The following is a 13,654-nucleotide window of genomic DNA, read 5'->3' on the forward strand; positions in this document are numbered from 1 at the left end:
AGACTTTCACTTTTAGGCGCCAGCCTAAAACTCAGCTAACTTCAGGTAAGGAAAACCAGCTCTGTATTTCAGGCTTCTCAAATTTCCAATCAGTATGCTAGTCTCAAATTTTATGCAAATTTCTCCTTTTCCTTAGTAGAGTCATTCAGCCTTGGGGCCAAACCTCATCTTCAACTCGTACCCAGAATTAGCAACCGTCTCATGACTATCAGCTCATGTAGGAATGGCTCGTAGTTCTCTGAAATTTTCGTGCAGCTTGTCCTTGTTTCCAAAGATCATGGATCTCTTTAAGCCTATCAAATTTGCAGTTTATTCTTTTTTGTTGTTTTCTAGTTGTGACAGGAACATCCATATTCCATTTGAAAGTGCAAGTCCGGGAAACGTTTAGTAGGCAGTGCCTTGACCCTCTCATCCATCTCATCTCTATCACAGGTGAGTAGTTTATGTGTTTGGCCCAATTCAGTAGGTCAGTGGAGGGGCAGATAAAATGGACGGCAACATTCCTGTAACAAATGATGTGGATCCCTGAGGGATTTATCAGGCTCTCTCTATCTCTTTGCCTTGGGACTCACTGTCCTAAGAATTTGGAATTCAGCCAGTTTCCAAGGTTGGCAAATTATATTAACATTCTCAGTTCTATTCTGGTTTAGAATGAGATGTTGTCTCCGGTGCAAATAAGGCAAATTTTGCTCCAGTAGGCACCTGAATTTATGCCTCTGGCAAAGGACTTTAGGAGTCAGACCTAGGCTGATTTCCAGTTCTGCAACCTTACCATTTGGCTATGGGCAAGTTAATTTATCTCATCCTCCATTTTTTCCATCTGTAACTTTGTAGCATTATTGTAAGAATTAAATGTATTAATATAAGAAAAGTGGGTTTCACAGTGCTTAAAATATAGTAGGTCTTCCAAAAACACGAGCATTTATTAGATAGTTATTTATGGGCATGTCATTTCATCTGATATATAGTTCATGAGGCTGGGGATCATGCTTGGTCACTTTAGGGGGGAATAAAATTTACATACAATGATATGCACAAATCTTAAAAGTACCATTCTATGAGTTTTGACAAATACATACTCCTGTGTAATCCAAAACTCTATCTAAAGCATGATCATTACCATCAACCCAAAAAGTTCTCTTATGCCTCTTCCCAATCAATTTCCACTTCCCTAGATGTAACCACTATTCTGATTTTTTCTACCATAGATCATTTTGTATTTTATAGAATCACATATGAATGGAATCATACAATATGTATTCCTCTTTTGTGTCTGATTTATTTCTTTAAGTATAATCTTTTTGATATTCATCCATGTTGTCCCTATCAGTAGTGGCTTTCTTTATATTGCAGATTAGTATCATATTGTATGAATGCACGTTTATATATTCATTCTCCTTTTGATTGACACCTGCACTCTTTTCATTTTTGGGGGGGAGGGGTATTATGCATAAGGCTGCCATGACCAGTCTCATAAAAGTCTTTTTGTAAACTTCCATTTTTTGGGTAAATACCTTGGAGTGGAATTGCTTGGACTGCATGCTTAATTAAGGTGCTTGCTTAATTAAGTAAAACAACTTCCAGATGATTTCAAAGAGGTTGAAAACCAGCAATATGCGAGAATTCTGGTTGCTCTACATCTTTGCCAACATTTGATGTTATTAATCTTTAATTTTAGCCAGTTTAGTGACTGCTGTAGTATCTTACTGTGATTTTAATTTGCATTTCCACGTTGATTAGTGATGCTGAATATGTTTCCACTGGCTTTTTAGCCGCAGGCATATCTTGGAGATATTACAGGTTCAGTTGCAGACCACACAATAAAGCAACTATTGCAATAAAGTGAGCCACATAATTTTTTTCAGTGCATACAAAAGTTATGTTACACTATACTGTGGCCTATTAAGTGTGTGATAGCATTATGTCTAAAAAACAATATACATACCTTTATTAAAAATGCTTTATTGCTAAAAATGCTAACCATCATCTGAGCCTTCAGTGATTCATAAATTTTTTTGCCGGTGGAGTGTCATACGTTGATGTTGATGGCTGCTGACTAATCAGGATGGTGATTGCTGAAGGTTGGGGTGGCTGTGGCAACTTCTTAAAATAAGACAACAGTGATGTTTGCCTCATTGAGTTATTCTTCCTTTCCTGATTTCTCAAATATCACTGATCACAGATCACCATAATAAATATAATAATAATAATGAAAAAGTTTGAAATATGACACAGAGATACAAAGTGAGCAAATGTTGTGCTCAATCCAGGGTTCCCACAGACTTTCAATTTGAAAAAAAACCCACACTATCTGTGAAGCACAATAAAGTGAAACACAGTAAAACAAGCGATACCTGTATTTATTTTTTTTTCCCTTTGTGAGATCATTTGGCCATCTGCAAAACTGGTTTGTTTGTTTTTACTTTTGAGTTGTATAAGCTCTTTATATATTCTGGGCACAACTTCTTTGTCAGATATCTGTTTTGTGAATATTTTCTCTCAATTTGGGGATTACCTGCTCACTTTACTGTGTGTTTTGATGAATTAGTTTATTTTTATACCTCCTGCTATCCTCATGCATGGTTCAAACTTGATACTATTTACTGAATAAAAGAGCTGAAAGTTGTTCCTCCCTCATTTCCTTCCTTCCTTTATTTAGCGACACTTACTGATTACCTACTACGTTACAGCCCCTCTTCTGTGCTTTTGAGGATACAACAAAAAGCAAAACAACACAAGTTTCCTAATCTCATGGCACTTGCATTTTAACCTATAGGTATATGGTGGTAGGATAGGAGATAGAAAAACAAATAAACAAGAAAATAGAGGTAATTATAGGTACCATAATATAAAAATGCACGGTATTACTAATGATAAAGGGATGATTAGGGGCCTTTTTCAGGTTGGAGGGTCAAAAAACTGAAGAGATGATATTTAAACTGAGACCAGAATAAGAAGAAGCCATTTTTTTCCCTGAGTGAAAGGGATCTCAGGCAGAGGGAACTGCTTATAAAAAGGTCCTTAGAGTGATTTGGGGACTAGGCACAAACTATACAAAATGCTCCTTTAGACAAACTAAGGTGTCAAGGATTGGTTGCTTTGGAAATTATCATAACTGGAATAAGCTGATGCTATACTGTTACTCTTTCTTAGTACTGCAGTTCTTAGTAGTTTCTCAACATCTTCCCTAACCTCCACCCCACCCCCTGCTCCTAGGATCTAAGATGTTTTGAAGATGGGAATTGTGGATTAGCTAACACAATGGTCATCTGGGTTAAGGCTAGGTCAGGAAATTTTTCCCATCAAAGGTAACCAAGTGATAGATGAAGTAAATCAAGGGTTGCATAAGTAATAAGTAACTAAATTTGTCTTTATAAGATAATAAAATATGAAATGTTCTACCTCTATTTTTTATATTTAGATTATGCAATGTAAGAGTCTATAAATAAAATATCAATTTGATAAGTGGGATATAATTTATTTCTAAATTTTTCCCAGTTTAGAGAGAGATGAAAGAAAAGGTGATGGGAAGGGATAGTGGAAGATGGAGATAGAAAGTGTAATAGAATGAAAAACATAGGTGAAGAAATGGAGGTATATCAACCAAGAAGAAGAGTGAAAGAGTTCTAGAGGGAGGTAGAGTAGCTGAGAAAAAAAAACTGGATGAAAGGGAAACCAGAATTTAGTCTTTGTGTGTGTTCCTATCACCCTTGCATGACCTTGGGCTATGGGCACCATAGTAGGTTATTGTTTCCTTTGAAAATGTGATGGTGCCCTCTAGTAAAATTTAGCACATACTTTTCTTCTGTGTTTCCCTTCTGATGAGCTGATTCAGTTCTACACTAATGCCAAATTCCTTGTATGATTTATTTCCCTTTGAATTAATAAAACAAACTGCTATGCCTCTACTACCCGTTCTCCCATGCTTCAGATGGAAAGTTGCCTATAACCAAAATAATGCCTTCTGGTCCTCATGGATTGGACCACTATTATAGGGCAAATCCCATTTCTACTGTCAGGATTTTGGACCAAAAAATAGTGTGGTTCTGACAGGACTTATGCTAAGTACAGATAGTTTATAACCTAGTGGGTCAAACTAGGCCCTGTGGAGACGAGCAAGTTCCATGTGAAAATCATAGACCATCTGGCTGATGACTTACTGTACTCTAGTAAAGGTCTAAGGAGTACAATTAGCTGGGCATCATTCTGGTCAGAACTGCTGGAAATAGGGCAATAACAGATTTGGAATTATCCTAAAGGAGTGCGATGGATGACTGCTTCCTGATACTCTCCATTAGAAGAAGCTTGACTGAGATTGGAGAGAAAAAAAGCATCCTAATATGCAGGATTGGTAGCTAGAAATTTAATATGTATATATGTCCAAGAAAACAATTAGTCAAAGTATATAGCTACACAGATCAGCCATGAACTGAAGATATATGCTGTAATTTAAAAATTATAGACTGAACTATAGCAGGAGCAGCAATCCTGTAAAGGGAGATATGAAAATAAACCAATGAAGGGAATTTAGCAGTTTATGTAGGATATGCACTAGATCATCAGATTGGAAAGACAGAACATTCTACTTAAAAGGAAGCAATTGGATACCCCAAAACTAATGTAGACTCTGCAATATTGGGGACTCTAAGTCCCAAGTCAGTTCTCTTGTCAGTTCATTCTAAAGTTGCAGGATTGGCATATGAAACCTCTGGGCATATGGAATGAATGTCCTAGGTAAGCAGAAGAGAAAGAATAAAGTAAAAGCAACTATGAATCAAACAAGCAAACAAGTAAGCAATATGAGGTATGTCAAATGAGTAAAAACTTGAATCTTTGACAATATATTTTTTATTAAAATATATTTGACATGCAATGTTATATTAGTTTCAGGTGTACAACATACTGATTTGACATTTATATTCCTTACAATGTGGACACCACAATAATTCTACTAACCATCTGTCACCATACACTTATTATGATAATATTGACTATTTTCCCTATATATTAACACGTATAGTATATCTCTATGACTTATTTGTTTTTATATATAACTCATTTTTAAGGGAAGTGGTGGTGGTAAGCCAGACAAACATGACAGGTAGATTATATTGGGCCAATTCCTAGATGTTTAAACAAAGGCTATTGCTTTACAGAAGCATAAGCCCTTAGAAAGACTTGCAAAGGACACCAGACATGCAGATGAGAATAGTATGACTATGGCTTTTAGACAAAGTTAGAGGAACTATATGCCAGATATGGAATATTGGCAGCAATAAGAAATAACCAAGGAACTAATTTTATAACAGAAATTGTCCAAAATTTGTAAAAAGAAAAAATGTTGGACTTTAATTTACCATAAATTTCCTAGGCTGCAGAGGCAATTGGAAACTTTGATGAATGGATTCTTAAAAACATAGAAAGAATTTATCAGCACCAGATATAAATGGCGACGAGACACAGATGCTAATAAAGACAGAATTAACTGAAAGACTCTGAGTGGATGTATCTTCCTCAATAGAGTTGTTCAAGAAAGATAGACAAACTACCTATGCTCACTTTGTTCTCAAATTCTCTAAGAGATAAAGACCATGAAATGTTTAAAGGAGAATGTAAGTAGTAGATTCTTATAAGGTCCTCAAAAGAAGAGGATCAATAGCTAGGGCTACCCTTTCAACTTTATCCTATAGTCAGAACCTGTAGGATTGATAAAGGCTCAAAGATATTAATCTTTATATTTCTATTTTCTATTATTAGATCTGCTTTGCTGTTTTCTTTTGGCTGTGACAATCTTCCAGATTGCCATTATAGTAGCAATTCACCACCGGTACCAACAAGAATACCATATGTGATTTTGTGGGAGGTTCACCAACTTTATCAAAAATTGTTATAGGACCACTGGACTCATTCTGTACTTGATCATCATAATTATATCAACAGCCTGATTTCTGGACCAACCAACTACAGAACTATCGTCAGCCCCCACAGGATTCATTGTCGCCAAGAGTCCATTTGCTGCAGCTTTTACGATTATTTTATCTTCTGAGAAGAACAGCATGGAGTCTCTGTCAATCCCTGAACTAATTAGTGGACTTATTGATTGTGTTGCTCAGTTAATAAGAATAGCTGAAGAGATTTTGCAATTATTTTCACAGGAACAAGTTCCTTGTGTAGAGCAAAATGAGGTAGCAGAACAAAATGAGGTAGCAGAACAGGTAGAAGTAGATTCCTCTCCTTCTGAGGAAGGTTCACTACCAGACCTCGCTGACTTTTCAGACTTGGAATCAATACTTACAGTAAGAGAAGAAGAAGACCTAATGTTTGATGTAGATCAAGCTATGTTTGACATGGAAAACGTATATGATGATGTACTTGCTGGTATAAATGATGATTTAAGAAGTGGATGAAAACTCACCAGCATTTTTCAAACAGTTTCTTTTTTGTTTCTAATATTTTCTGATTTTTCTGAATATTAGTAATAAGAATTTTCTCCTAGTTCTGTATATTTTCCTTACTAATACCATATAGAACCAGTAATATTTGATTTAGTTACAGCAGGTGCTGGTCTCTTTTCTTCATTGTACTTATTTTAAAAACTCTGACTTTAGTGATATGGATCTTTCTTTACCTGTACTTGTTCTCCTGCTAAGATTCCTGATAAGAGGCTCAAAAACAAGGAGAATAAACTCCTCACCTAACAATGTAGTGAAGACCTGATGAACTCTATCACATCTTGAGACGCGATTTCATTGTTCTACAATGAATGGAAACCAAAAGGGGCATATTCCCCAGGATGGCCTTATAGTGAATATATCTACATTAACAGGACAATATTGGGACACTTTTATTTAAAAAGATGTAACTTCTTACTTAAAAAGGCCTCCATACTAGGCCTTTAGGAAAGTGTGTCAACCATTGGATTCTATAGCAGACTAGGGGGAAAAATTCTGGAAAAGCAGCATCTACCAGATACTAAAACTGCAGAAAGGTTTTCAGATAACTTCTGCAGGGGAGAAAGTTTTCAAAAAGCTGAGGCCAAGAGGTTGCAATGCAGGACTATTTCCTCAAATGCTGGCCCACACTGAACTACTCTGCAACATTGTTCTCCAAATGGAAATGGCAAATTTTACCAAATAACGAGAGAAGTACTAGTACTAGAAGGGCTAGATAAAGCTCTACAAGGACTAGTCACCAATGGAAAGTCAGATACTTACGGCATAGACTTAGAGTTCATGATCCACAAGTAGTAGTGGATAAAATATATCTTCTTAAGTATAGTAAAAATTTTTAAATATGTTTTTGTTGATTTTTAGAAAGAGAGGAAGGGAGAGAAATATAGAGAGAGAAACCTCAATGAGACAGAAACATCATTGATTGGCTGCCTCCTGCACATACACCCCTCACTGGGGATTGAGTCTGAAACCTGGACATGTGCTCTGACCAGGAATTGAACTAGTGGCCTCTTGGTTCATGGGTTTGCGCTCAACCACTGAGCCACATCTTCTGGGTGGGTATAGTGAAATTTACAAAGAATAACTGATAGGCTTATTATAGTGAACCTGCTGCAGCCTTGACATAAAACTTTTAACGAACACTATTTTCCTCATTAGTTCATTTTGTTCATTAGATCTCATATATGAATAAAATCATATGGTACTTGTCTTTCTCTGACTAGCTTATTTCACTTAGCACAATGCTCTCTAGATCCATCCATGTTGTCGCAAAGGGTAAGATTTCCTGCTTTTTTATGACCAAGTAGTATCCCATAGGGAGCAGGCTGAGAGCTGTCAGGGGTGGGTGCCTGGGTGGTTGTAGATGGAGGGATTGAGCAAAAAAAAACCCCACAAACAAACAACAACAAGTCATGGACATAGACAACAGTGTGGTGATTGCATGGGGGTTGGTGGGGTTGGTGGAGGAGGGTATAAGGGGGATAAATGGTGATGGATAGAGACTTGACTTGGGGTGGTAAACACAATACAGTGTACATATGATGTGTTGTAGAATTGTGCACCTGAAACCTGTATAATTTTGTTAATCAGTGTTACTCCCAAAATTCAATAAAAAAGAAATACAAACTATCTTTAAAAAAAGAAATTTTGACTATTGAGAGATGGAAACAGTATGAATTTAAACAAAGTATTAACTGGTATTTAGCCACAATAATCCTACCCATACCAGAAGGGGAAAATGTAATAGTTAGAGGGCCCCCATATCAAAACAAAGAGGGGTCAAATAAATGTGTGGGAAATTCACTGATCATACTAATTCCATGCCATACAGTATCCTTGCTCTCATTTGGAAGAATAACTATCCTTCAGATAAGTCCATGGACACTTGTTGTATTCCTTTTAAGAGAACGACCTTTGCATCTCATAACATGGGCAACAACTTTGTAAAGACATAAAAATATACCATTAGGCAAAGTAGTATAACCAAATTACGAAGAAGTGACATATAGAAGTCAATCCACACTGGTAGAAACCAGACTATACCAATTCATATAGAGTCCTAAGGCATATTATAGTCAAAAGGATTAAAAGGCATTTAATTCAGATAATATCACAGTTAACCAACATGACAGATGCTGCATCTAATATAGAAGTCTGCATACACAAATAATTGGTTACCTTTAAAGGTAAATGGGGGAAATTATAGACTACAACCAGGTTTTATTTGGATGAACAGTAGCAGGAGAAACATAACTACTGAATTTCAGGGCAAGTTTAGTTAACAAATTTAGGAAAGAGACTGCTTTATCAAGAAAAAACACCACAGACCCCTTTGAAAGCTCAGAATTTATGGAGCTGCTCAAACATATTAGTATGAAAAGTTTTACAATAATAGACTGCTATATGGAAAGATTGAAAGAGTTGACGAGAATACAGGAGAATTAGAGGGAGTGTACAATGACACAAAGAGAAGAAATAAAAACGATATCATTAAGCAATTACTATAGATAATTACAGGCCATATCACACAGCAGCTTGAGGAAATTTGATGCTGTAATAACTGGACAAACTGAGCCTTAATTTTTTCAGTGTAGGGGACTCTAGATATACAGTATTTCCAAAATTTTCAAATAAGAGATGTGCAAAAGGGGAATGCTAAATTAACCTAACTGGAGCAGTAGAAAAGCAAGAAGAATGTATATCCTACCATTCCAATAAAAATGATTTTATAAGGAAGATTAGTGATAATAGTTAATCAAGGAAATCTATACATGTAGCCACCAAGAAGAATAATACAGGCACTGGATAGAAGTTAATAGAATCTATACTTTTAAAAATAATAAGTTTTTAATTTTTATTGAAGTATAGTTGGCATAGAATAGTATATTAATTTCAGATACACAACACAGTGCATCAACTTTTATATACTTTATGATGTAATCACCACACTAATTCTAGTAACCATCTGTCTCCATGCCGAGTTATTACAATATTATTGACTACGAGAGGCCTGGGGCATGAAATTTGTGCATGGGCTAATCGCCCCCAACAGCTCTCCCCTACAGGCCTTGTTGCTCCCAACTGCCCTCCCCTGCTGGCATGATTGCCCCCAACTGCCCTTCCCTGCCAGCCCGATGGAGCCCATCTGCCCTCTCCTGCTGGCCCGATCACACCCAACTGCCTTCCCCTACAGGTCTGGTCACCCTCAACTGCCCTCACCTGCCGGCCTTGTCACCCCCATCTGATCTGACCCCCCCTGCCAGCCTGGTCACCCCCAACTACCCTCGCCTGCAGGACTGGTCACCCTCAACTGCCATCCCCTGCCGGCCCTATTGCCCCCAACTCCCCTCCCCTGTGGCCCTGGTCGCCCCAAACTGCCCTTCCCTGCAGGCCTGGTCACCCCCCAACTTCTCTCCCCTGCCAGCCTGATTGCCCCCAACTGCCATCCCCTGCCAGCCCGATCGCCCCCAACTTCTCTCCCCTGCTGGCCATCTTGTGGCCACCATCTTGTGGTGGCTATCTTGTGGTGGCCATCTTGTGACGACATGGGGGCGGCCATCTTTTGATGACGTGAGGTCGTCGTGCAAGGGACACCTAGGCTATTATTGGTATAAATATTCCCTGTGCTGTACATTACTACATCTCCATGGATTATTAATTTTTTTAACTGGAAATTTTTACCTCATAATCCCCTTTATCTTTTTCTTTTCTTTCATGTCCCCATCCCCTCTGGCAACCATCAGTTTGTTCTCTATTTTTATGAGTCTTTCTTTGTTTTGTTTGTTAATTTTTTAGAGTCCAAGTATCAGTGAAATCACATGGTATCTGTCTTTCTCTGACTGACTTATTTCACTTAGCTTTAATTAAAAGTTTAGAAACAGCCAGGGAATATGTAAACTCTGCACTAGAAGTTTGGACTTTGGGAAATTGGGCTATAATTTTGTGTCAAAATAAAAAAAAAGCATAAATACTTGAGCAAGATCATGAAACATACCCGAGGGGAGTCCATAATTTGCTACAAATTCTATTTGATGAGTAATTGAACTGTAAATGGACAGATCTGGTGTTCCTCAAATATAGATACTGAAGGGTAGCTATTTCTCCTACTAGAATTCTGGAATATGAACTTTATACAATTCTACAATAGTTCAGTGTGAGCTTATTAAAACTGCTAGTATTAATCAGAGAACACAAGCAACCATGCTAACTCAGGCAAGTCATTAAATAAACCAAGAGGAATCTGTGAGACTCTTCCAGACCTTGAAACAAGATAAAGATTGAACAAGCCTATAAAACAACAAATGGTTAACATGGTCTTTAGGTATCAAAGCAGAAACATGCTACAACCCTGTAATACGTGGCTAGCCACTTGGTAAGTGGGTCACCTGGAAAGATTGTATTATAATGACACCTCAGGAATAGATAAAATATATTTCAAAGTTTCCTTTGATTATGTGATTGTATGTGTTTAAGAACCAGGTTAAAATGTAACCCTGCTTCAAGCAATGACTTTTGTATTAAGTATGATTATTCTTTGGAACAGAATTAGAAATAGAATCTATAGTGATAAGACATAAGTGTAGGATATAAGAAAATACTTAGGAACAAGAGCTAGTAGGGAATGTACTTTTAGGAGAGAAAAGAAAAATAATAAGTTGCCAACAGTTATGCAGCTGTTTATGGTGGAAAGCCGTGGCATAGAGTTAGTTCCTAAGCAGGTTTATGAACTTAGCTTTGTTTTTGTCATATGCAAATTAACCAACCCTAAGCTGTTGATACTGATAGAAATAACCGTCTGACAAGTGACACAAGTCATGCACTTAAAACCCAATTAGAAGGAGATATATTAACTAACTTGCCAGTCTACTGACTGGATGCCTCTGACTTGAATCTGGCATCTCTCCTCCAAGAGAATGAAGAGAGTGCTTGTTCTTGATCCAAACTAGCCCTTTTTTTGGATTTAAAATTTTTTATTGTGGTTACATTAGTTAATAAAATTATATAGGTTTCAGGTGTACAGTTCTATAATATATCATCTATATATTGTATTGTGTGTTCACCACCCAAAGTCAAATCTCCTTCCATTTCTGGCTTGAGACCAACACTAAAGCCAATTCTTGTACTGCGAGGAGGGATAGAGAGGGAGTCAGGTTCATCATTCTGAGACCAAGTTAAAGGTGTGAAAACCAAGGGACTTATACTGGTAGATGGCAATGAATTAGGAAGTACAAGTCTTCATCCTGTGTGCTTTAACTAAAGTATGTGGGAAATTGTGATTACACAGTTACATACTTGTGTGTGATGATTACTGCCAGTCATTAGCTATTGAATCACACCATTTTGTAGTTATGTATTTTAACAGATTTTAACCAACAAACTCACAAATCAAAGAACTTGTAGTTATTTTAATTACTTGGTGGTGAGTTTGGAGACTACCAAACAGGCATATAAGAACCCCACTCAACAAAAGGTGGAGTATACTCAGAGAATATTGTACCAGGAGTCTGAAGTTCCACTTCTGGCTTTGTCAAATAATCTTTAACAAATCTCTGAAATATAGTCTTTTCTTGTTTGTAAAATGGGAGTTAAAATAAATTTTCTGTCTACTTTCAATTGTAATAAGGAACAAAAAATGATAGCGTTTTCAATAGCCTTGGTATGATAGATCTGACAATGGGACAAATATATGAAATATTTTTTTAGAAATATCTGAAAATGACTATATGACAATACTTGTTAAGTTTATGTGACACACAAGGATTATCCAATAGTTTTACTAGAGATTAGCACTTCTTAAGTGTCTTTGAAGATATAACCTCATGCTCAAACTAGAATTAGGCATGGAATCAGGTGTGAAAACAAGACACATGTTCTCTTTTAGTTCAGTTATCCCATTCCCATCTACAATTTGTTTCTCCTTTGAATAATTCTGGCACTGGAAGATAAATCTTGGCCAGGTTTTTTTCAGGGCCTGAAGCTCATCTGGAAAAACTTGCCTTTAAAAAGATGTCTACAACTGGTTTAGGGGCTCCCAACATGAAACCTTCAAACCAAATGTGTTCTACCAGACCCTGGAGTGTGACTCACTTAAGATGTTAATTATTTTTACTCTTGATGAGTAAGCACAAATGAACTGTATGCCTCCAAGGAATTTGAGGAATTTTATCAAACAGAAAAGCTGAGTTTATTTGCTCTCTATATTATAGAAGGATAAGATTAGTTTTCATTCATTTATTTGTGTCTGATATAAAGATTAGTTTGCCTAGTTCTATAACATCATACATAAGGAGAATTTGTTCTATGAAAATTGGTGCTCAAGTATTTTGCATAATATAAAATAAGTTATCAATGTCACAACACTTTTCATGCTTGCGGCCTTAAGTACTGTTTGTATGTTTCATTTTTTTTAAAAAATTCCTCAGCCAATTGATTTTTTTTAGAGAGAGTTGAAGGGAGGGTGGGAGGAGGGAGGGGGAGAGAGAGAGAGAGAGAGAGAGAGAGAGAGAGAGAGAGAGAGAAACATCAATGTGAGAAGGACACATGGATTGATTGCCTCCCCCACTCACCCCAATCAGGGCCAGGGATTAAACCTGCAATCCAGGTATGTGCCATTGCCTGGAGAATTGAACTCACAACCCTCTGGTGCATGGACCAATGCTCTTACCACTGGCCAGGGCTGTTTCACTTTTTAAAAAAGCCTCACCTGAGGATATGTTTTTGTTGATATTTAGAGAGAGAGAGAGGAAGAAAGAGAGAGAAACATTGATTAATTGCCTCCTCTACATGCCCCGACCAGGGATGGAACCCGCAACCTAGGTATGTGCCTTGGCCAGGAATTGAGTCAGTGACCTTTCCATGCACTGGACAGTGTTCAACCAACTGAGCCACACCGGCCAGGGTCCCTTTTCATTTTGTATATGTCATTCCTATTTCTGCAAAGGATCTGTTCATGTATTTTGCCTAACTATAATTTTCAAAACTGTAGAGTGTCCATTGTATCAATCTAGTTATAATCTGTTTATTTTGCAAAGTTGTAGAGCCCATAGTATAAATACACCCCAATTTGCTTATGCATACTCCTGGGATAGGCTTCTCGTTTTCACAAACTTGGTGCACATTTGCAAGCATATCTGTTGGGAAGATACCAGAATAAAACGGTTGGATCACATTGCACTCGTGTATTTAATTAGGAGCAATGCCTA

At 37.1% G+C, this 13,654-nt stretch overlaps 2 protein-coding genes across 3 annotated transcripts in view; one reads left to right on the forward strand and one right to left on the reverse strand.

Annotated features, from left to right (window-relative positions):
- The window catches only part of TRPC5 (transient receptor potential cation channel, subfamily C, member 5), a 320,022-nt gene that overhangs the window by 110,980 nt on the left and 195,388 nt on the right, over positions 1–13,654 (reverse strand). The gene's annotated exons all lie outside the window — the stretch shown is intronic.
- TRPC5OS (TRPC5 opposite strand) lies at positions 6,057–6,407 on the forward strand. Its single transcript, XM_005886353.1, has one exon. It carries the CDS (start codon positions 6,057–6,059, stop codon positions 6,405–6,407), a length of 351 nt encoding a protein of 116 aa, XP_005886415.1.

The sequence above is a fragment of the Myotis brandtii genome, unplaced genomic scaffold (assembly GCF_000412655.1).
Source record: "Myotis brandtii unplaced genomic scaffold, ASM41265v1 scaffold973, whole genome shotgun sequence".
Taxonomy (NCBI): Eukaryota; Metazoa; Chordata; class Mammalia; order Chiroptera; family Vespertilionidae; genus Myotis; species Myotis brandtii.